The sequence below is a fragment of the Scleropages formosus genome, chromosome 2, assembly GCF_900964775.1.
Source record: "Scleropages formosus chromosome 2, fSclFor1.1, whole genome shotgun sequence".
Taxonomy (NCBI): domain Eukaryota; kingdom Metazoa; phylum Chordata; class Actinopteri; order Osteoglossiformes; family Osteoglossidae; genus Scleropages; species Scleropages formosus.
Window position 1 is genome coordinate 15,271,874 of NC_041807.1, and position 25,226 is coordinate 15,297,099.

At 48.3% G+C, this 25,226-nt stretch overlaps 1 protein-coding gene across 2 annotated transcripts in view; it reads left to right on the forward strand.

Annotated features, from left to right (window-relative positions):
* The first annotated feature begins 6,732 nt into the window (after positions 1–6,732).
* dock4b (dedicator of cytokinesis 4b) overlaps positions 6,733–25,226 on the forward strand; it is an 89,508-nt gene continuing 71,014 nt past the window's right edge. For both annotated transcript variants that reach the window (XM_029246670.1, XM_029246672.1), the window contains exon 1: positions 6,733–6,904. In XM_029246670.1, coding sequence (XP_029102503.1) covers positions 6,868–6,904 — 37 coding nt within the window. In that variant the 5' untranslated portion in view covers positions 6,733–6,867. The remainder of the gene's footprint in view (positions 6,905–25,226) is intronic.

A 25,226-nucleotide genomic window follows, 5' to 3' on the forward strand; every position in this document is an offset into this window, starting at 1 on the left:
TCTGGGAAATTTGTCTTGGACAACCATGACAAGAGAAAGAAAAAAGATAGATAGATAGATAGATAGATAGATAGATAGATAGATAGATAGACTGCACTACAAGCTCACAAGCAGCAAAGTGACAATATTCCATTGGTTTTTCCACTCGGTTCAGCATCTTTTGTTCTCGGCAGTAAAATCTGTCATCTCTCCCCAAATTGGATCCAATGGCACAAGAGCTCTGTAAACTCATCCGCGAAGCAATACAAGAGATGGACTAACACGGTGTGGACAGCTGATTGCACCATGAGGGTAATATACCCATGACCTGTCACGGTCACACCGCTATACTCGGCAATACAAATCCGTGGATGACCAGTGTCTCCTTCTGTGCTCTTTCGCCGACTGCTTCCCTACAGCGTTAAAACGCCATGCAGTGGTGCTGTTACGGCGCCCATCAACACTTGAGATCTATCCCCGGCCGGCGGCGGACGGTGCGAGTCTGTCGGTGCAACACGGACTAAGTTACTAAGCTACATCGGGCGACAGCTGCGAACTCCAGAATAATACATCTTAAATTAGAGGTCATATGCGAAGCGGTTTTGGATCCCAAGCGGCACACTGAACAGAGCTCAGTGTGGCCCTGACAGGCACCATTTGGTCACCCTGATTTCAGAGTCTGTAGGCTGCAGCGTCACCCGTCTGTCCGTGTCGCTCAGGCTGAGGGTTCGGGGTTCCACTACGGGCTTCGACCGCATCACAGTAGCCCTGCAGGGACAAGTCCAGCTGAGCCGTCAAATGTTATGTCCTATGTATGTACCGCACGAATTTTCCTTCTACTCACAGTTCTGCAACTCTCATATACATATATTTACGTATGCGCTCCCATGTGGCGATTTCACACGTATGCTAATACACACACAGCTTTGTTTTGTTTCCATGTGTACGTGCTTGAACGTGTTTTGACTTCGCTGACAGCTGACAGGTGACGTGTGACAGGTGACACGTGACAGGTGACAGGTGCTGGAATGTTTGTGCAGGAACCATGCTGGCATCAGGCCCAGGTGTCAGGTGTGTTTGTATGTATTCAGCAGGCCTTTCCTCTTCCCTTTGTTCTGTTCCCTTTGGGTCACATCAACCAGGATGATGGAATGAACCGCAGTGGCGGAACGCTCCTGCTTTTCTTTGATCTGTTTCAGAAAAATGCTCTGTCACCGGATCAACACCAGCGGAGCTGAAATCCAAGTCAGGTTCTCACATGTTTCAGAGAAATGCAGGACAATACAATAGGGTACAATAACTAATAAAGGTGTGATACCTCTCTGCTCAGCCTAATCGATGTGGCCCGAATCTCTTTGTTTTTTTGGAAATTGCTACAACCGTTTCTCCCGAGCAACACCGGGCGCAGGGCCGAAGAGGGAGGGGACACGTCCTGGACAGGATGCCGCTCTGCCACAAGGGACCTCAGGCAGGGCTCAAACCCCAGACCCCTCACATAGCGGGCACATGCCAAACCTGCCGCGCCACCACGACCCCCTGGCCTGAATCGTAAATGAGCTAAATCATCCCAAATGACAGGTAACGGATGGGATGCACAGTCCTTCTAAATGAAATGCAAGTGTCTGGTGACTTTATGGTGACTTTGCGAGCCGTAGGCCGTGTCACGGCGATGCCGAATCCGCCGCTTCAGCTGTCTCTTTTTTTCTGCTCCCAAAAACGCTGCAGCACAGCGGGGTTCTTCCGCTCCGCCGATCAGCGCGCAGCGAGAGGCACGCCAGGTAAGAGCGGGTTCGCGGCGGCTCTGCGGTTTGCAAGGCATAAGGGCGGAGCGAGGTTGTCACCCCGGTTATAAAAAACAAAGTGCTTCACCCTGTTTTGCTGGGGCACTGTTGGTTGCGAGGGGCGTGGCCACAGAGGCAGCGCTGCACCTTACCACTTACCGCTCCACCTAAAGCCTCAAAATAACCGAAATGAGGGGTTTCGCCACGGCCGTCATGCGCAGGCAAATGCCCTGCGACGGGCACTTGCTCTCAACGTGTCATTTTCTCAGAACGAGCGTTCCGCCCGCCACTTACCCACCGAAGGCACATTTTGGGCCACAAGCCTTGCGTCTCCTTGCTGTTTAAGGTAACGGGTTAAAAATATTCCCTAAGAATAATGCGTTCAAGTGAGCGCACAGAGTAAAGGTACTTCTGGCTTCCTGTCGCCGCTTCCAAACGTGCCGTCGTTCATTATTGAAAAGTGCGCAATCAAAGCGTGTTTATTGCGCGTCTCTGCTCTGCTCGGAGCTCGGAGCTCGGCGCAGTATCTTGAGATTTACAGAGGTCCCCGCTTTATCGATGAACAAGAGAAACATGAAAGCAGCACAATTACCTCGTGAAAAGTCCCGCGCCACGCTGAGCGCCTCAGAAGAGGTATCAGCGCTGCTGCAAACTCGAGCGGTAATTGGCCCTTCCTTGCTGAGAGTGATTGCGTATTCATAGTAAACTGTTCTGTATATTGGAAAAACAGGTTTTAAAAAAAAGCAGAGCTCTTTAAAAGCACATTGAAACACTCAGATGCACAAGCAAGGCTCTCATTTAGCAGATTTTGCTCGCGGAAAGTAAATCGAGAGCCGATCTCTTATTCACGATTAACGCGCCAAATCGTTGGCGCCGTTCCTCCGCACGCTGCACCTCGTAGGCTTACTGCAATTTCATCCGCATGGAGACACCAGTCATCTTCCTGACCTGCTGCACACCTGGATCTGTCTTTCAGGACCTGGGAAGAGGCACTGCACGCTGGGTTTTCCTCCGCCGGGACACTCGCCCTCAAGGTCAGGAGGCCGGATCGTCGCTTAGCTGCAGGGTAACGTCACGCTAAAATGCTCAACCGACAACCCCCGACACCACCCCAGACCCTCACCACCAGCTTCAGCTTCAGTCCTAACCCCCGGCCCTGCCCCACAACCCACCATAAGTCGTCAGAAGATGCCATTTCCTGTGATGTTTGGGACTACGAGATCAAAAGCAAAGCTGGGGACTTTGACAGATGAAAACCAGCTGCGTTTTTTTCAACATTGCTCAGCAGCAGAGGGGCCTTTTGTAGTTTAGGGCAAATGGAATAGATTTGGAGGGGGGTGCGGTGGCGCAGTGGGTTGGACCACAGTCCTGCTCTCTGGTGGGTCTGGGGTTCGAGTCCCGCTTGGGGTGCCTTGCGATGGACTGGCGCCCCGTCCTGGGTGCGTCCCCTCCCCCTCTGGCCTTACGCCCTGTGTTACCGGGTAGGCTCCGGTTCCCCGTGACCCCGTCTGGGACAAGCGGTTCTGAAAGTGTGTGTGTGTGTGTGTGTGTGTGTGTGTGTGTGTGTGTGTGTGTGTGTGTGTGTGTGTGTGTGTGGAATAGATTTCATACGAAGGGCGATACGTTTGGAAGGAGCGCCGTTTGTAGGGCGCCTCTAAAGAGAGCCGACATTGTTTGTTCTTCGCTGCAACAGTCCCATCAAAATCCCATTACTTCCACTTGAGTGGAGTTTGGGGGACAATGATCATCGGTTACGGCGAACAAGCTGCGTAAACACTGGCAGCACAGCCTGCGACGCTCTGATCGGGTCCAGCCGGAAATGCGGGACGCTGGTCACTCTTGCAGCTGGATTGTAACTGTTAATTGTGACACAGACACACGCGCCCGTACTTGGATGACAAGCCGGTTAAGCGTGCACATTTGATCAGGACCACACGAATACACAAGCGGTTTATTCAACAGAGAACCAAGTCTGAACTTCACACGAAATTCATTTCCCAAAACAAAGCAGCACATGGGTATACACGCTCCACACTTTGAGGCAGCAGAAACACACCGGTCTGGGTGGGATGCCCGCTGGCTGCTGTCTGCTTCCTGCGGCTCGGAGATCGTGCCGAAGTGAGCCGTTTCGGCTCACGCACCGCCACCGCCTCAGCCATATGGCAGCAAGCTGAGCCGGCGCTACCTTATGGCCCGTGCAGAGCGTTTCCGCTAGAGGCTTTTATGCAGATCTTATCACTTCACAATGAAGTGCTCGCAGCTGCTGGTCCCCCAAATGGAAGGTTGTTCGGGGCTGTGTCGTGTTTACATGCAGGAACATTGCCTCGTGGACCGCTCTGACTCAGCCTCACTTTCGCACATGTTCCGTTATCCGGGTGACTCCGCCCCCAAGATCCCGAAGACACACGCGGAGCAAGGAACCTGCTGCCTGAGCTCCTGAGTGAACGACCCCACATGGCGGCAACATGGCCAAGTGCTGTCCGACAAGAACACGTTTATGGAGGTGGAACGGGGAGCCTGATGGCTGGAAGAGCAAAGGGTCACCATCACTCTGATGACCTGCAGGGCCCCTCCCGGTATCCAGAATCAGGGAGAAAGAGGCTTCCACTCACCCCCGCCAGACAGCATGGTGAATCTTTAATGGTGGCATTCGCAGATATATCATCACCCACTGCTGGCCTCATGATTCATTCATTGGCGAGAGGCCACTGAGCGCTCCGGCACCCATCAGAGAAAAGGCGCAGGAGACCCCGGCACACAAAAGCCCAGACATACGCGCACACACATGCCGAATTTCACATTCTCACCATAGAAATTTACAGAAGAGTTCCACATGACTGTAGACGTCTTTGTACAGCGGGTTTGGGGCGTTTGCCACAGCAGTGTCTGTCAGGGTGTCTTTTGTGTGTCACAGACTCTGGTAATTTGTCCTTCTACCAGACAAAGTTCCAAATACACACAGATGGCAGCTGAGAAACAGCACCCCTCTCCCCCAGCATGTGAGGTGTAGCCCACTGGCTGAAGAAACACCAGCTACACACACTTGCGAAGCACATTTCCTCAGTGCTGTGTTGTCCTACACCCTCATTCATTCTTTACGCTCTTCCTGCAGTGTGTCTGAGTAGGACATGCAGGTGGGGTTGAAACCTGGGGTAGGTGGGAGGTTTTGGTTTCGGTTCTCGTATCATTTCCTCAGCGAGCGCTTAGTCATGCCACATGCACACACTAACACCGTTAGTGGGAAACTGAATGCCATGTACGGGGCAACCACACAAACCGGAGACCCGTCGGCCAGTCGGAGGGCGCAGACCACAGGGTCTCTAGTGTGCTTTGTCCACCCGCTTAACAATTTATACCACTGCTGATTCATCTGCTCAGTCACATACACACACACACACACACACACCATCTGAAACCGCTTGTCCCATGCAGGGTCGCAGGGAGCCGGAGCCTAACCCAGCAACACAGGGCGGTAGGTTGGAAGGGGAGGGGACACACCCAGGACGGGATGCCAGTCCGTCGAAAGGCACCCCAAGCAGCACTCGAACCCCAGACCCACTGGAGAGCAGGACCGGGTCAAACCCCCTGCGCCACTGCACCCCCCTCTGCTCAGCGACACAATGACAATAAATCATACATAGTTACATGCCGTGGAAACGAGGTGAACCAAAACCCTGCAACTGTTCCGTATTACACCGACTTTATGTATATTTTTTTCTGAGGTAGAAATACAAACACAGAGAGACCGATCTAAGGAAATGAAGACCATAGTCCAGTTACATGAATCAAACCTGCCAGCGGACACACAAATGACAGGACTGAAAGAGGTCCGTGCCCACCGCCTTCCCACGCCTCTGCCTGTTCTCCCAAAAACATGCATCACACATGACAGAAACATGCAAAAGACATGTTTTTGTGCAAACGTGCCAACCTGGTAAACGACACTCAGTTCCACCTGCACATTCATCAAGTGACATTTGTGCACCTCGACACATCAGAAGGTTTCAGTGGCAAACTGTGTTTATTTAGCTGTCTAATTTACTCAAGAGACCCCTGAGCCATGAACTCCCCCACCCCCTTTTTATACCAAAACCCTTTCATAGATTCCTATGCCTTCCTCTGAATTTAATTTCTTCAAAGCAAAAGCAAGGGGATTAATGGAAGGTGCATCTGTCAAACTGCATTGTTCAGCTCTTTGATAAAAGGCATACTGTGTAATACTGCAATACACATACTCACGAAAGCATCTCTCCTATGTGAATTCTGTGTGTGCTCTGCTGTCATATGCATACATGGTAACATATGAACGTGACCTGGCTACATCACTTCCAGAGAGGTGACACATTGTCACACACACATTTATACAAAAGTCACAATCTTAGGGGAGCAGAAGCTCATGTAATGTTTAGGGTGCTAACTTGTAACCTGACCGATTTTGGTTTGAATCCCAACTCCGACTGTGGTACCATTGTTGGAGATTCTTACCCAGAACTGGATCAGTGCATTTATTCATTTAGCTGAAGCTTTTCTCCAAAGCAACTTACAATGTTAAGGTCACGATTATTACACACTTACAATCATCTACCCATTTAAAATTTATACAGCTGGGTAATTTTACTGGAGCAATTTAGGGTAAGTACCTTGCTCAAGGCTACTACTACAGCCAGAGGTAGAGATCAAACCTGCAACTAAAGGCAGTGGCTCGAACCACTACACTACACTACCAGCTGTCCACACTAAGAACCACCATGCTGTTTAAACGTCATAAAATCATTGTCTTATCAGGTTGACTAATTACATTAAATATTATATGACTGGAGGTCTGTCCATTGACAACCTGGCTCATGAAGCCCGAAGGTCGTCGTGGTCGTAGTCTTTGAGCGGCTGTCAGCGAAAGGACTACAAGTCCCATGATGCAGCGCGGCTCCGCCGTCCGTCCGCGGCAATGCTATAACGGGCGGCGCAGCGCAGCGCAGCGGCTCGCTGTCAGAACAATGACTCCCGAGCGGAGGAGAAGGTGCCTGCGCTGAGGATGCGCTGCCTCCCGCGCGCTCTCTGACAGCAGCCGCTGCTTTCGCGTCCTTCCCTCCACGCGCAAGCCGTAAACATGTGGATACCGTCGGAGCACGAGAAATACGGCGTGGGTGAGTGTCACCCCCGGTCACCGCGAAAGTGGAAAAGTGTGCGCAGCGCGCACCACCACGGATGAACTGAAGGTGAAGGATGGAGATGCGCCCCGTAGCGGTGGAATGAGGGGCGCTGGGGTTCAGGGCGGACTGACACATGGGGCTCAGAGCCCATGACTCATGAGGATAAACTGGTTAATTGTCAGTATTGGCGGAAGAATGAATGTCACTGCGGGTGTCTCCGTTCGTAAACGTGTTTATCAATATTGCCGCGTGAAGTCAGACACGAGACGAGTCTCAGCTGAGCGGAGTGTGAGTGCGATCACACACACACTCCTCGTAGCAGTTTTTATTGTCGGCTTAGTGTGTGGTGGGTGGTCGCTCTGTTTGCCCTCCCTTGTTCTGTGTTTGTTTTGTGTGTGCGGGGGGTCCTGCAGGGTTGCAGTGCGGTGAATGACACTTTGAGCTCGGGAGTCTGATGGTGATGCGACAGCTGGGTAAAAAGAGGATCTTTCACGCAGCAAATCCGTTCCTTCCTGTCTTTTTCCCTCACTTTTCCGCGGCGATTTGCGATTCCCCTCCATTGAACCGAGCGCACTGTGCCGAAGAGCCCCACGGAAGCGTGCGTGGAGTGTGTGTGTGTGTGTGTGTTCTGCTGTGCTCTGCTGGATGAGCCCTGTGGCTTGTGCAGCATCAGCTGTTGGGACAAATGAGCTCTGTGATCAGATGCTTTTCCAGGAAAATCACAGTCAACTTGGCTGTGATTTATGGGGCTTATTGTGCTGTTGTGCCGAACTGGGTTTCAGCCTCTTCAGGCAAAGCAAGAGTGAGCTAGTGAGTGAGTGGATGAATGGATGAAGGGCCACATTTCGGAAGCACGTGGACTCTGGTTTCATTTGAAAATGTTTTGTCTTTGCCCACCTTTCCTGGAGGCAGCAGGTGGCATAGCGGTTAGAGCTGCTGCTTTTGGGCTTACAGGCGAAAGGTTCGAATCCCTTCACCTATGCGGCATTGCTCTACTAAGTACCACCCAGCTATGTATACCATGGTAAAGTGTTCTGGCGAAAAGTGACAGCTGAACAATTAAATGTGTTTGGAATTTGCTCTGTTACGGATGCGAAACTGAGCAAATTCAGAACGCGGTGGTTAATCTTGTGGTAATAACTGCTGTTTCACAATCTGAAGGTCCTGGGTTCAAATCCCCCCTCCTGCTGTAGTACCCTTAATCAAGGTACTTATCCTCAACTGCTACAGTAGAAATGCCCTGTAGTCTACATGAGTAAATCAGTGTGAAGTTGATAGTCTAATGTTCTCAGTTGCCTTGGAGAAAGGAGTCAGATTTAAATTAAAAAAAAAATGTGTAGCAATAGTTAAAAAATTGTTGTAAGCCACCCACATGCAGTGCAGTCAGCTTTGTCTGAGGAGTCCTCTGGCATTCTGCTCTCCAGTGTCCTCCTTTCTGTCGCTTTTGTCATGTTGTGTTTGTGCTACGTTTGCGAAACATCTCCCTGGGAGACTCATTCATTGTCTCCCAAAGGCTCTTATGCATTGTGCTGCACCTGAATGTGGTGCAGATACACCGGTGCTGAACTGTAACAGTAGAAGAGTCCCGTCTGCAGTTGCTCGCAGGCTCAGTTCCCCACCGGGAGCTCGTCTTTGTGAGGGGAGGTGCGCGGAGCTCTGGGTTCGATGGGATTCGCACAACCTGGCAGGAAACTTTCGTTATAGTGTGTCTGCAAACGAGATGCGTCTGCTATTCGCCCCCCCCATCACAAATCAAAAGCGATAAGGTCCAAGGTCCGTTTGAGTCCCGGCTAGTGGTAGACAGGTCGGAGAGCGGGGGAGCAGACAGCTGCAGCGAGGTTCACAGCCAGGTACCGAAGGAGTTGCTGTTGGAGCGGAGTTCATGTGTGTAAATGTTGAGTTGCTCTCTTTGAAAGCGTTTGCTGTGCGTGTGAATAAGGAGATCAGTACTAACAGGAAATGTGGCAGTAGGGCGCGGAGAGGGTGTGGATGTGTGAGTGCAGAAGGACCTTGATTTTACAGGGTTTACTGCAAGAAAGTGGATGCAAACTGCTGCATGAAGCTGGTGCGTGGGGGGTGGGGGGTGGGGGGGGGGGTTTGGAGCCCCAAGTCAGAATGTGTTGATACAAGGAGATGGGACCCAGAGACCTTCTAGACAGACTTCTCCAGACAAGGACACATAGGGGTAAGAACGAGCTCATAATATGGGACAGCTGGTAGCGTAGTGGTTAGCGCTGCTGCCTTCGGACCCAAAGGTTGCGGGTTTGAATCCCACCTCTAGCTGTAGTACCCTTGAGCAAGGTACTTACCCTAAAATTACTCCTGTAAAATTTACCTCTATAAATGGGTAAATAATTGCAAGTCGCTTTGGAGAAAATCATCAGCAAAATGCATGAACGTAATGAAAATAATGCTCACTATAACAAACGTCAAAAAAAACCGCACTGGGATGTAGACAGTGTGCTAATTTTCAATTCCCTTCATTTTTTTTTTTTTTGTTCATTTTGACTCTAGTTATGTTTGTAAAGATTTATTCCAAAGGGGAACCCTTTCGTGAGAACATCGTGCGTAAATGGCATTGTGCCTTCGTTAAGGGGATTGTGGATCATTATCCTGTTCTTAGGCAAACTCGAAATAAAAGCTCCCGTTGTGATGGACTTGCTTTGTGCAGCCTCCGCATCTCCTTTTGTGGCGGTTCATTCTCGTGCATAAAGTACCCAGGGAATGCAAGAAATATTCCCACGTTCACGTTTGCGTCTGGCTGTTGATATTTTCGGCTTGTCGTCACAAGATTACCGCGCACGGGGGAGACGTTCGTCTTCGCACGTTTAATTTTGGGAAGCTGACGCCATGTGACAAAATGCGGCGGGAAACCAGCTTCATCATTCATGATTTTTAATTATTGGGAAAGTATTGTGTCTTTGAACCCCTTTGCGCTGCAACGGTTCCTATGCGACATTAATTAAATATTGAGCAGGAACTAATTTCACCTTCTCAGGGATAATACTCATGAAATTGGGGATTTAACACAACCACTTCACTGACACCAAACAGTATGGGGTAATTTGTGAAGGTCTGTAATAAAATATTGTTCCACATTTTCCTCTCTAGATTTCAGCAGCTTTTCCTGCTTGTTTTCAGAAATTGCAGGAAAAATGATTTTTCATTATTGATCATCTGAGACCGTGGCCCCCGAAAAGTATCCAGCTGGGGAACAGTTGAGTGGACAGGATTCCAGGCCCTTTTGAAAAAGGATTGAAATGTCTGTTTTCCTGCGAAGGAATACATGAGTCTCGGTATGTGTGAGAAATAACCTAAAGGCAGATTTTGCTTTAGTTTTACTGTTTATTTACAAAAGCCTAGTAGAGAATATTTCCGCGTATAACCTTCATTCTCAGGAAAATTGATACACTATCAAACGCATAATTAATTTGGTGGTTTTGCTCGGGATAGAGCTGAGAACATCAGTTTAATTTTGCGTGAAAGAAAGACTAACCCAGCAGGAGCCGAATTAGGATTGCGATGACATCGCACGAGGAACCGACACCGGTTTTAAACGGGTTCTTGGTCGATAGTTTGGCATTTCCAATTTCCCATGTTTTTTTAATTGACTTTTAAGAGTTGGGGATTGAGGAGAGTAGCAACGTTTTTTTTTTTTTTTGTTATTAGGACCCAATTGAGTAAAATTGTCGAGGGATCACATCCACATGTGACAGGACATGACGTCACTGGAGTGGGGTGAGGAAAAGGTTAGAACTGAGTGGGCACTGAATAGTAATTAATACATGATTAATAAGGTAAATGAAGGTACTGGGCAATCAGTAATGATAAATTGCATGAGCTCAGTGAGGATAAGCCGTTAAGACGGCTTGGTTTATTAATGATCGAAGGGGCGACCGTCACTGGCTCTCATTTGTAATGTAAGTGCAGCCAGTAGATATGAGGTTCTGTACCCTTTCCAGGACTGGATCAGCACCCTACCCCCGTCTTGGCTGCCACTCCTCTGTCCCAACGGGGCGCTCCAGATGTCCAAATCCCAGTTTTTGTGCTTTTCAGAAAGTTACTGCAACAGTAGGCCACAGACCCGGTACCGAACACAGAATGGGCGGGGGGGGGGGTCATATCCCTTAGATCTTGATTGATCCAAACATGTACCCCTGTATTCAAGCAAAATTCCCCTGAATGCTATTGCTAATATTATTGTCCTCCCCCCCCCAAATGTCTCTGCTTACAGGACCGTTTCGTTTGTAACCAAAAGGTCGTGGTATTAAACGCAGAGGTGGATTGTGGAACAAGACGCTGGTGCCCCGTACCCTGCTGTCCCTGCGCGTGCCCCGGCCGCGGTCCGCTGGGTAGCGCCGAGCGGCTGAGAAAGATGCGTGGCCTCGGACCGGGAGCAGGTTCCGTGCACCGGGAACACGGGGTGGGGACGGGGCCCTGCGGGGACACAGTCACCAAATGAGTAACAGTTCATATGACTCCAGTGTGGAACGCTTCCACATGTCTCCCGCTGTAAAAATAAAACAAGACCTGCTCCTCCTCATCCTCACAAGACCGTGCACGGCATTATGTCTTTTTTTTTTTTTTTTCTCCCCCCCCCCCCAAGTGCAGCCTGGGAGTGACATGGTGTAATATTCTCAATTTAAATGACAGAAACTCCCAGCATTTCCATGTTCTGTGTGGAATTTCAGTAAATAAGCAAACGGAACGATCGTCTCCTCTTTCCTGTTGAGAGGCGTAGAGGAGCCAACCGATTCTGTCGTTTCTCACCGCGAAACATTGAGACAGATGCCTCTTAAAGGTGTAAATAAAACATTTTCCTTACTGCCAGGGGCTTTGCTTTCCCCTTTGCTAAATTCCCACAGATATTGAATGGTGGCTTTTGTTTTTTTTTTTTTTTTTTTTTTTTAAAAGGTCACTCGGCTCACGGTTATTTTTCCTGAGCCCTTCGTTACACCCGGAGGTGTCCGGTTGAGGCTGGGCCGAGCGCGCCGCGAACCGCTGGGGGCTGTTGGAGGATCGCCCACTCGCGGTGAAGCGGAGTTACAGGGTAGGAGCCCGTTGCACGCCGGGAGGTGTCGGGGGGGCCCCCTTCCCTGCCCCCGGCTCGTGTTCGGCGTGTCTCGGCAGGAAGCGGGAGGTCGTGGGGGCGGAGTGCTGTTGCTGTGCCGTGCCGCGATGGGGGACGGGGGGTACGGCCCCCCGGGGACCCGAGGCATGTTTCCCAAGGCCTTGCGGCTGGTAATTGCATCTTCATCCATTGCCCTGTTGCGATCATTAAGGAATAATCCCAAGCGGAAGGAGCTGGAGCAGTCAATAGTGACCCCCCTCCTCCCCCCCAGGGGAGCGAGATGGCCACCGGGGCGGGGGGAGCTAATTGTGGCACGGTTGTCGGATGCAGCCCATATGTCCCTGCGTCCTTTTACTGCCTTTTTTCCCCCCCCGCACCCTGAAGATTTTAACTGAAAAAAGGTTTTTATGAAGGCGCGGAAGCCGTGCGAGGGGTGTGCGTTCGTGCAAAGGCTGCTTAGCCTAATTCGCGTCGCTCGGAAAGACGAGGCCGGCCTTTTACTGTCCCGTCCGCATGCCCGTCACTTTCAGCCTTATTGCCGCAGCCCGTCGTGATCCTGCTCTTTTGTGTCAGTCGCTGCCTGGTTTGGGTGCTCAAAGAACCCACTTTATTGTGGATCTGTATGAGCCGTGTAATTTTTTTCTTTTTTTCTTCCCCCCCCGCCGTAGAAATGAGCCTCACCATGTTTTCGTTGAACTCGCAGTTGCAACCCGTGTTTACCCTGCCCCCCCCCCCTCCTCCAATGGCCTGACCTTTCATATTAGTGAGACGGCAAATCCCGTGGCAGTCGGCGCACACACAGTCTGATGGCTCTTATCAAGCTCACGTGTTGGCTGAAGCGCACCTGGGTACCTCTGCTGACGGGCAGGATGGGGAGAGGGGCCCTGGAGAGGGTCGGTGTTCGGGCAGTTCGTCCACATCTGTCCTCGCACGACTCCAGGGTGGACCTTGTGTCGCTTCACGAACCTGGCGATGCATGTAACCCGCAGATCCGGGGTTCGTCTCGCCCAACCACCTCCGAATTACATGAGTTGACTGAAAATCCTGGAGTCCTCTTACAGCTTCGGTACGTGACAAACAAGTCGCCCCGCTTTTCAGAAGGGTTGGTTCCTTTTCACAGCAAGCTTGTTTGGACATGGGCTGCTTCGCGCACTTTGTACCGTTCCGTTTCTGATACCTCGTGCTTTTCTTTGCGCTGCATGCGTCCTACTGTGAGGGGGTGTAGTGGCACAGTGGGTTGGACCGGGTCCTGCTCTCCGGTGGGTTTGGGGTTCGAGTCCTGCTTGGGGTGCCTTGCGATGGACCGGCGTCCCCTCCCCCTCCAGCCTTGCATCCTGTGTTGCCGGGTTAGGCTCCGGCTCCCCGCGACCCCGTATGGGACAAGCGGTTTCAGGCAACGTGTGTGTGTGTGTGTGTGTGTGTGTGTGTGTGTGTGTGTGTGTGTGCGCGCGCGTTCTGCCATTATATTTAGAAATAAGCGTTTCACCACACTGTTTTTGCTGAGAAGGCCAAAAAATGGAGAAATGACTTCATCCGTGTTTCTGATTTTTGGTTCCGTACGAAGAGCGGGGGCGTCGGATGTGTGGAACTGGATCTTCTTGGAGCTCAGCTCGAACAGGACTGTTATCCTTTTTAGACATTCTTTCACCTTGTGATTCCTTTTGGCTTTGAGATACCCCTGTGCTCAACAGCTTCTGTTGAGGAAGCAGATGAAATCTGCAGATCTCTATTCATTTAGCTGATGCTTTTCTCCAGAATGACTTAGTGTTGTGGTTGCAATTATTTACCCCTTTACATCACCAGGGTAATTTTACTGGAGCAATTTAGGGTAAGTACCTTGCTCAAGGCTACTACAGCCAGAGGTGAGGCTTGAACCTGTAACCTTTGGGTCTAAAGGCAGTAGTACTAACCACTATGCCACCAGCTTCCTGTTTGGCATGAGGCTGTCAAATTATATATAGGCATCGTTGATTTACAAATTGTATTTGAAATTTCAGTATAACGGCTCTTGGATTTTGATATCTGATATTTGCATTTGCAGAACAAAAAAAAATTTGTATGTTATTTAGCCGACGCGTGTCCAAAAAAAAAAAGCTGGTAGTTTTAGAAAGTTGTTCACAATAAACACGCCATGCTCAGTGGATCCCTCTGTGGTTTATTGCTCACGCTTTCCAAGAACTGATCAATTTAAAAGAAATTTGGGAATTACCCATGAGCAGTAAGTCTGTTTTGTATTGTTCTGAAATCATGGCTGTATGTGTTTTACAGTGTTTTAGTGATATCTGGGAAAATATGTTGAGGTGTTTTTTTGGATGGGCTGGGAACACACAGTTGATTTTTGCAATTTAAAATCATGGTAAATTGGGTTCAAGTGTCAAATTTTGATATCTGCACTTTTTTTCAGGAAGGGATTAACTGTAAACTGAGCGATGCCTGTATTTCCAGCTGTGTTCAATTACAGGTAAATAGTATGGTAATGAGGACAGTGATGACAGTGATGCTTTTTAGTGCTGCAGTACAATCGGTCTGAATACAAAAGCATGGTGACAGTGGAATACATGTGGACAGAGTGAGGTGGATTACAAAGCTCTGGACCTCATGTGACGCCGGTGGAGCTGCACGAGTGTTGACAAGGCCACTGGTGTGTGTGTGTGTGTGTGTGTGTGTGCGCACGCGCGCGTGTGTTTTTTTTTTTGCCTTGGGGGTCATAGGTGTGCTTGCACTGATTTTCATCACATAGATGCTGTTCAAACAAGGGAGCAAGGTCCAGACCACAGGATCACTCAGACTGATCTTCTGGTATCATCCGGTTTACTTCACTTTGCGTCTGGGGTTCTTCTACTTCGTTCTGGAGAGTTCCGGCCTCGGACTGGAATCGGTCTTTGTGTGAAGCGAGAGGTCACTGCAGTGCAGATTCACGGGAGGGCACGCTGATGCTCATTGGCAATGTTGTGCCGGAGATGGGAGCAGTCGCTATGGCAGCCGTGATGCTTGAACCCCACCCACGTAGGGGGTGAATAATCAATATGCGTAATAGACGACGGAAGCGGTTTGCAAATTCGCACGCTGTACTGCTGCTCAGGCTCATTTTAATTCTCTATTTGCATTTTATTTCTCCCCACTGACCCTTTACCTTCATCGATTGTAGATTTTTCAGTGGAGCTTTCCATGGTGGAGATGTGCCCCCCGAGCATCTATTGCACCCTGGTGGTTAGACGGCATATTGAACGGATTCTTCGGAGTAATAAACCCATCCAGTGCTGAATCTGTGTTTCCAAGCTGCTCCGAGCCACCCGCCACGAGGACCGGCAGCACGGCCGCGTAGGTTATCTTGGGGCCTGCGAGCTCTTGGCAGCCAAGATTAATGTAGCCGGCAGGCGAGGTGCTGGCGGAGGCACCGATTGGCCCCGTCCCCAGCTCCCAGCTCTCCTTCCTCTGCGGACGGGGAAAAGAACCAGGCTCAGGGAGGAGGTCACCGTCCCCATCGCTGCCTTTCCATTTGCTCTGCTTTTTGCTCTTGTCAGGAGCACCCTCCACGCCTTATCCGGTGTACTAACACATCTGGAATCATCTGAGAGTTGAGCTTTTGCTTGAACTAATTCTGTTCTCTGGGGACCAGCAGCAAGGATCCATCTTGGGACTTAAGTCTGTGGCCCTGTGCTCGTGCTCTTTAACCGCCACGCTGCCCGTGTTGCCGGTGCCGTGTTGGTCTGGCCTGGTCCTGCCTCTGATGCTCCAGTTCTTGCTTTTCTGCTTTGATCAAGTGAGACGGAACAGGATCTGAGGGCGAAGCTGTTTCCCATTGTTAGAGTTCCTCTTTGCTGCTCTGCCGCCATGAATATTCATAAGCGTGAGGTGTTGCATGGGGATGTTATCGTGGCATCAGACACATCGGCCGCCCCACGGAGAAAGCAGGCCAGCCTCCAGGTACATGAGGAATTCAGGTTTGTAACGGCGTGAAGAAACCGCATTATGACTTTAGCTAAATGCACCCATCCCTCGCCCAACAGGGTTAATTTGTTCCATGAATTCACCCTGTTAGGCAGAATCCTGTTGCAAGGGGTCGGATTACCGTTCTTGCTTTCGGGAAGAATAACAGGTTCCCGGATGGAGAAATATGTCACAGGAATTGAGGAAAATACCAAAAGGTGATTTATTTATTTTTTTTATTTATTTATTTTTTTATTTATTTATTTTTTAAAGGCAGGGGGTGCGGTGGCGCAGTGGGTTGGACCGCAGTCCTGCTGTCCAGTGGGTCTGGGGTTCAAGTCCCGCTTGGGGTACCTTGCGACGGACTGGCGTCCCGTCCTGGGTGTGTCCCCTCCCCCCTCCGGCCTTACGCCCTGTGTTGCCGGGTAGGCTCCGGTTCCCCGTGACCCTGTAAGGGACGAGCGGTTCTGATAATGTGTGTGTGTGTGTATTTTTTAAAGGCACGGCTGTGATAATGCTGACGTATTTTTTATTAACTGTGATTTTTCTTCCCCTTATTATCCGAATCTTTAAAACTGATACTATAAAGTGTGAAGGATGGTGAATAATTTTCTTGTACACTCTTGTCACTTTTGGACTGTGCTCATAAGGCACACGAGAAATGTAGTATATAGGATTCACTTAAATTTTTTATTTTTTTAGTGCTCTCTTCCTTCTCTTTCTACCTGCACTTTGTTCTTTGTCATTTTTTCCTCATGCTGAGAATGAGACTCTTGACCATTGAGAAATACTTATACTTTTGCCGTACAAATCCAACAAATTTTCACCACCTGTTAGCTTGTGCTTTATTTTTAAAAATTGTATAAATGGAGCCAGATAATTCAGACTTTGCAATAATATTCAGCTTCTTTCCATGTTTAGTGCACTTAATGCTTTTTAACTTGTCTTTTTTTTATATATATGTAAAATATATATATATATATATATACTGTGTATATATAAATTTTTATTTCTTTATTTTTTTTTCTCCCCCCCCCGAATTTATCCTTATGTCTTCACAGCATTTCTTAAGAGACTTTTGTATAATTTTTCCCCTGGATGTTTATGATAACAAGAGCACTGTCTTTCACAGGACAGATAAGAGGCACTGTGTAATGTTTCACGCTAGGTTATCTTTATTTCATCGCTAACTCTAGGCTTTATTTACGAAAGTGTATGGGCATTTGTGTTTATAGAAGCTGTTTATATGAGTAATAATAATTACATGCATATACAGTTAATTTGTGAAAGTGAGTGTTGAATCTGCTGATTTAGTTGTGAGTTGTTTCCCGTGATTAATGTTGTGATTGAGACTGTCTGTGCGGAGGTTGGATGGATTTTGTTATGTAAAAAGTGTAGCATCTACATGCTTTTCAGAATGAAAGACGGAGTAGGCAGTGAATAAAATACCTGTTGTGGAAGTAAAACGACCTTTTAACTGAGCAAAAATACCTTTGTACTGAATAATAAGGCCATAACATGAAAAAAATGTTTCTGGTTCTGATTCATTCCTGAAAACCGACTGAATATCTGAAAAATCAGAATGAAATGATGTTTTCCATTGTTTTTCATGGGAGTAAATGCCAATTTGATCCAGCGCCATTCCAAGTTCACCCCAGAATTACCCTTAATGATGCCTAATATGGGAGGGCTTGGCCTGTGCCCACCGTGTGGCGAGTCTGGGGTTCGAGTCCTGCGTGGGGTGCCTTGCGACGGAATGGCGTCCCACCCAGGGTGTCCCTCCCATCTTCGGCTCTGCGTCCTGTGTTGCCAGGTTAGGCTCCGGATCGCTGCAACCCTTCTTGGGACTAGTGAGTGAGAGTTGCCTAGTATAATAAGGGAAGAGTAGACCTTAGTTCTAACCTTGGTAAGAACAGGTCCTGCACTGCCAGGTGTGCATCATCATGGGGTGGGAGGAGAGCCGAGCGGAGCAGGAAATTCACCGTCAAATGCTGACTGGACCAGCGTTCGCGATCACTCATCACAGTCATTAGTCATGATTATTAGTCACGGTCGTTAGTTACATCATTAGCGGTTAGGATTGCGATTGCGGCACCGGGGCTACTTGATTCCGGTTGACTGGATTTTCAGTCCACTGCAAAGAATTGTGGGATGTTCTGAGTGGGCAACATGGGTTCAGAGAATACCTTTTCGCAGCTGATTTGTTGAAAGTGTTATGAAAGGGTTGGTAAAGTTATGCTTCAAGGTCAAATGAATGTGAGAGATCCTAGGTGGTGGTCAGGCAATGAGGGTTGGGGTTGGGGTTGGGGTTAGGGTTAATGAGTCCTTCTAGCAGAACATATAGGCACTGTTTGGTTTTTGCTCAGCGCCGTTGTTTAAAACGCTCGATTCGTTTTCCGGAAAGAGCCCCCAGGAGCTGTTGTGTTTGACTGGAAAGGCACACGCTTTGTCTGTGCTTTTAAAAGCCTCCTTAATTAAGAAATTCAGCAGAGCCTCCTGTTAAACGTCCCACATTTTCCTTTAAATAGTCTTCTGGGACGCTTCCCTTCGGAAACGCGTATCTGAGCGAGAGCTTATTTGGCCTCTATCGGAGATATTTCGTAAAAAAACGTTCTTTTGCAGACTTTATATAAACAACCGAATTGTTTGAAGAGGTTTGCAGTTGTTTACGCTACGGCATCTCCCTTCCTTTCTTAACACGAGCTTCAGTTGGCCCTCTTTTTAAATCCCGCACAAGGTTAAGAGGGTCGCGGAAGATCACGATGGTATTGCTGCTCCTGTCCTTCGCCTCGGAGCTCCGTGGATCAACAGGCAGCCGGGCGGCTACGGCCACCGCCTTGCAGTTGAAAGTCCCAGGTTTGAAGCCCACCTCCTGGTTGTAGTACCTTTGGACAAGATACTTACCCCGGCTTCGACACAGTGAACTACGCAGCTTCGTGAATGGCTTATTCCCTCTCGGTAACTTCTAGGCAAACCTAAGTTGATTTGGAGGAACAGTGTCTGCTAAATGAGTAAATTATTTATTCTACTGTTCGGGAAGTGCAGTACCCCGATAATGCGATTTAACATTATTAACGTGGTATTTGCAGAGTTCTTTTGTCTTTTTTATTTGCAAGTGCTGTAATTGTTTAAAGACGAAGGAAAGTGGCTTTCTTCGCTCCGCCCTGTCCGATATTCTCGTGTAACTTGGCTGCGCCCTTGTGAATAATCGAGCTCGGAGCACTTGCCCGTTGCGGAAGGCCAAAACAAAGAGCGTGAAGCACCGTCCCGGTAAAGTGCGGTCATTATGACCGGCTTTGTGTCCACTGAACAACCAGTGAAAAGCAGACCAGAGAGGGACTTTGGAGAGCTCTCTTAGTTCTGTCTTTTCAAAGTGGCACATGGATGTTCTGTAGTGGTTTTACCTTTATTGTCCGCCCTCGTTTTGAGCTTTGGATGCAGCACGGCATTGTTCAAGAGGCTTGCGATTCAGTGGCGAGGTCCGTTTGTCCGATGTTTTTCGGCCGTAGGTAGGTAGCCTCCTAATGGACTCTTGATGAATATTCATGAGCACAGCTCAGCTGTGGAGGTGCAGGTGGGTCTCGCGAAGCTCTGAGGGACAACAGACGAAGCGGACGAGGTGAAAAGCCACCCGGAGAAAGTAATTCTGATTCGCACCGAGTAAAATCAGCCTGCGATCGTGACCGGTTGAGTCGGTGTTTATCGTAGGCTGTCGGTAGGTTACGGTTTCGGGGAAGGCAGCTGGATGGTTGTTTTCGTTTAGCGATGAGCAGCCGTGCTCTGAATGACACTTCCCATTTCAGAGAGCCCCGGGAGACGTTACCCATCCACTCCCTCGCCCCTCCCCGCTGCGCCCCCAGCTCTCCGCTCCTCATTTCCTCATGCGCGCAGGGGGCCTCTGCGTGATTTCATCACCCCCTTCGTTTCCGTTGGAAGCGATGCTTTACATAGGATTCTGTTTCGTGACTTCGCTGCTTAGCCAGCACTGCTTCTAGGAATCTCCGTAACGTCTCTATTCCTATGGAGCTCGATTTTACCGGAACGGTTTCGGGTTGAGTGACTTGCTCGTAGGGGGTGCGGTGGCGCAGCGGGTTTGGCCGGGCCCTGCTCTTCGTTGGGTCTGGGGTTCGAGTCCCGCTTGGGGTGCCTTGCAATGGACTGGCGTCCCGTCCTGGGTGTGTCACCTCCCTCTCTGGCCTTTCGCCCTGTGTTGCCGGGTTAGGCTCTGGCTCCCTGTGACCCCGTATGGGACAAGCGGTTCAGACAGTGTATGTGTGTGAGAGACTTATTTGCTACTGTAACAGTAGAGGGCCGCACCAAGCTTCAGGTCCACATCCATGTACTAAACTTCTGTATGGGGGACAGCTGGTAATGTAGTGCTTAGTGCTGCTGCCTTTGGACCCACAGGTTGCAGGTTTGAATCCCACTTCCAGCTGTAGTACCTTTGCAATAGGAGAAATTGCCCATCTGTGTAAGTGCATTAACGTTATAAGTCGCTTTGGAGAAAAGCGTTGGCTGAATGAATAAAAATGTCATTTACATGCATCTTCTGCTGCCTCCAGTGACTAGGAGTGTAGCCAGTAGGTATCAGAGACATGTTTGGAAGCCGTACAATCCTTCAGAAAGAATCATTGCAGAAGAGCCAAAAAGAGACGTTCAGTGGCCAGGAGCCGTGAGACAATGGACAGGCGTAACTCCCGTGTAACGTGGGGTGGGCACAGCCGGTAACTCCCACAGGCGACCCTCTTTATTGTGGAGAATAATAGGATGAGCCCTAAATATGATTACATGTGGGACAGCCATACAAAGGGAAATGTGTTCTCTGGTCTATGCTTTTTATTGTTTCTTTCAAAAGCTCATTTTTAATGAAGCGCTAAACAATACTTGTGCCATGTAGTGCGCAAATGTGTGAGTTAACGTCTCCGTGTTGAATTCTTTGAATCGAAAGAGAAATTGACAGAATGGGGGATGTTTATCCTGCATCTCTGTGTATTGACGTGTGCTTGTGTTATACATGTACGTCTGTTTGAGCTTAAAATTTTACTCTTTCCGGCAGTTATCATGTTAAACATTAGAGTCTGAATAAGATCCTATCATTGATTTCCTCCCCCCCAACTGTTTCCCAAAAGTCATTGTTATTCGAGCTTGAATTACAATTGCTGTCCCAATATTGGTTTGTGTAAAATTTTCACTCTAATTGGAGACAAAGCACCTAAATGGGCAAGCAAGCATGGGCAGACAGTTGTATTAATTCAGTTAATTCAGAGCCTTATTAAACGTTAGCGGTCCTGCACACAGTTGACAGCTACAGTTATCTGAAATTCGAGGGCTTTTGGGATGAAAACGAAAGATTTGCTTCTGAACCGGTGGCGAAATTGAAGTCCTCGGTTGAAAAATCAGGAGGCACGTTCTACTGAAAATGATCACCATTTGAGTGATGGGCTTCCAGTAGGGCAATTCTGGGAAATTTCACATGGAATTCCATAGAGATTTCTGACCTGCCTTAAGGAGTCGATAACAATAGCGAAGGAGACAGGCTGAGCAGCAGTCTACCTTTAAATTGACCGCTTTGCCACCCCCAACGGAAGCGGCGTGCTCCGTCCGCCTTGCTTAGTCAACGCTGCAGTGGTCAGGTTTGCTTTCCCGTCCTTACGAGAGCAGTTTGTACCTGTAAAGGAACTGTAAGGCAAATTCTCTAAAATCAGAGACTTAATTGCTATTAGTTTCCAGTGTCCCTCAGCCCCAAAATCGACATCCATTTATGCAAATGTCTCACCAAATCCCATTGAATTGGGCCCCATTACTTGAGTGGTTAACGTTAGTTATCGTAACGCAACATACGGTAGTTTTTCCTTCATGAATTCCTCTACAGTGCTGTATGGCTGTGTACCTGGGCTTGTTCAGCTCTTTCGTAGCTGAACGCTCGTAAAGAAAATAGACATACATCATACTCAGTGTTCATGTATTAATTCGACTTTTAATGCGAAACACCGAAGAAGGAAAAATGAAGACAAAGAATATACACGTATTAATTACTGAACAAGTTGCTGTTGCTTGGACCGTTGATGAAAGGGCCGTGATTACCGGCACTGTAATGGGTAACGCTGGCAAGCAAGGCTTAATGGGCACTGAGAACTTACCGCAGTGCAAGCCAGACTATAACTGTGAAGAAGGCGTAGCTTTTGGGAGGTGTACGTGGACTGAAGGTGGATTTCGCACGACACGCTTCATCAGCCGAAGTCAGGGTATCCAATGAAACTCTACATAAAGTGGAACTCTCTTAACCTGAATTGCCATGTCTAGGGGTATGACTGCTTAGCCAGTGTTGTGTTGACAACCTTAAGCTGGAATGATTGCGAAAATAGACTTGTTTGTTGAGTTTGTTGGAGGGCGTGGCGGTGTGGGAGGTTTGGGGTTCGAGTCCTGCTTGGGGTGCCTTGTGGCTTGCGTCCCCTCTCCCTTCGGCCCTGCACCCTGTGTTGCCGGGTTAGGCTCCGGCTTGCCGCGACCCCGCTCGGGCCAAGCGGTTGCAGATGTTTTGTGCGTTCAGTTTTGTTTTGAGAAAGCAAATTCCAACCCGTATGATTGTGTCTCGGGCTGAGCTTGCAGGATCGTTTGTTCCTTGTCTTTTCCATCTTCCTGCGTTGACATAATGAGTGCGGAGGGTGAAAATAATGAAGCCTGAATGGATTAAATTTCAGCGCTCGTGAAAATGACGGTGTCCCTTCGAAAAGGCACAGGAGTGGCGAGACTCCTGCGTTGTCATTGTTTGATGTGATAGCTATTAAAATATCACATGTTCCACCTAACAGCCCCCTCATTTCCTCACATCTATATCACTCGTTGGTTACTGCAGAGTGGGCAGTAAACTACTTGACATGTACAGATACATGGCTCCAGCATATAATTGGACTTTTAAGGGGGGAAAAAACAAATCTAATTCTGAAAACCTGGTCTGTAAACTCACCTTTTTCACTCTCACTTCGCCCAAGATCTCTCAAGCTCATTATGGTGTAAAAGTTCATGCAGCGTAACTTTATGATCATGCCCAGATAAGCCTTTACGCACAGCCGCTACTCCTGTATTGTATGTAAATGTTTGTGTACCTTATAATAAATTAAAAAAAAAATTTAGTACGAAGGTTGTCAGGATTCATCTATCCTGTGTTTTGTGCACCTACTTGATCGATGAACATCGGTGCATCAAGTGGAAGGTAACAAACTAGGTTTACTTAAGAATCACATGTCTGCAGCCATGTCTCTTTCTCCTAATGTAATGCACAAATTTGTATTTTCGCTGAGATGTACATTGTATTGGAGAAAAGCATCTGCTAAATGAATAAATGTAAATATAAACCAAACCGACTAGTAGGTTGAACAAAACTGTGCCCGTGATTTTGCTTCTTATGCAAACACAAGTCTTTGACCGTTCCTCTTCATGGATAATGCAGGCTATTCTTTTTTTTTTATGTTGTAAAAATTAGTTTTACTGAACTCTGTATAGATCACCTTTTTGAAGTCATGGATATTTGTATAGGAAGCAAAATGACTGTATTCTGTTTGCTGTTATGGATATTTAGAATGAGCAATCCTTTGAGTTATTCACCGCTTTCCTAGCAGCTGAGAATCAGATTTTCAGTCTTATATATTTGGTTTGTTCTTTTCCAGCCTTTTCAGAGCAGTTTTCATTTGAATGTCTGTCTGCATTACAGACGTACTATAGGATTTAGTCATGAAAGGCTGTGAAAAATTGATTCTTCATGTAAATAGCTGGGAGGTGCTCCAGCGCTACGGTATACTTAAAAGCTTTCAGCTATAACAGTACTGCTGTTTCTGCAAGAAAAAAAAAAAAAACAGCTTATCCATTTAAATAATGCCTCACATTATAAAAATCCACACATAGTTAGAATTTCAAGGTTTTGGAAAGGGGCACGATCATTTTCGGGTTTTGGAATCGGGTGCAGCGTCGAGGTTTCGCTCCAGCGTTGCTGGTGTGTTACCTTTTATGGTATGGTGCGGTCCACGCGCTCCCCGTTCAAGCTGGGGAATATGAGCCGCTGTCAATTTTTGCGGTGGAATTTTGGTGAAGGGCCTGCCAGACACCCCCCGACCGCCCCCCCAGCCGCAATGTGGCCTGATGCCATAATCCGCTTCACACCAGTTGCCCTAATCCTGTGTAGCCTCGAGCAGATATCAGCATGATACCATTATGGCTCATAGTGACGACGTAGTTTCGCAGCATCGGCCGGGCCTCACCTGCGAGGCAACGCCAAAAAGCATGGAAAATAAAGATAAATGGGCAAGAAGAGGAGCAGCTGGACGGGCTTATTGTGCTGCTGAGGTTTTTATATTGCATACTCTTTTCTTTCCTGCAATGTGGGAAGTAATAATAATGACAGATCTAAAAATAGTAGTACGAATAACAGGAAGGGGGAGCTGGTAGCGTAGCTGTTAAAGCTGCTGCCTTTGGAGCCAAAAGTTGCAGGTTTGAATCTCATCTCTAGCAGTAGTACCCTTGAGTAAGGTACTTGCCTAAATTGCAGCAGTAAAAAAAATTACTCCCCTGTATAAATGATAAATAATTCCAAAGTTGCTTTGGAGAGAAGCATCAGATAAACAGAATGGGGCTAATAATAGCACTGGTACCACTAGCGATGGTGCTGAAGAGAAGATCCGTGTTGGGCCGTAGGACGCGTTACGTACAGGTTGGCGGCAGGTGTTCAGTCTTGACTGCGAGGGGATGACATGTGGATTGAAGGCCTTATCCTCTGAATCTTTTCGAGAGGACGCCGAGATATAAATATGTCGGCAGCCTTGCACGAGGGTCCTTTGGGCTCTTCCACGGGTTGCCTGAGGAGACTGCAGTCTAGACCGAAATATCCCCAGGTGAAGCGGTTCTACGACGGAACGCAGCTGTTTCCCTCGCCGTATCATCTCATAGCTGAATTAGCTCCGATGGGCTGGGTTTGGGGTGTTTTTTTCGGCTATTGTTGTTCGGAGAGGATATGCCCAGGAGATGAGCCTTGCGTGGAGCGGGAGCTGTTCACCCTGAGGCTGAAGCCTCACACTCTATTTGTTTTCGGGTAGCACCGATCGCAGCTTGTTAAAACTCCACCTTTATCTACCTTGAGGGAGAAGAAACTCCTAAATTGCAATTTTTTTTTTTTTTTTTTTGGTTTCTACTTTCGCCTCCTTCCTCCACATTAAAGAATGGTTTTGCTCTCCTTATTGAAATTTTTCTCACTCCTTACACACTCTCTGGCGCATGAGGAGACACACACTTCGCTGCTTTTCTGTTCCCTTTTACCCCTTCAAC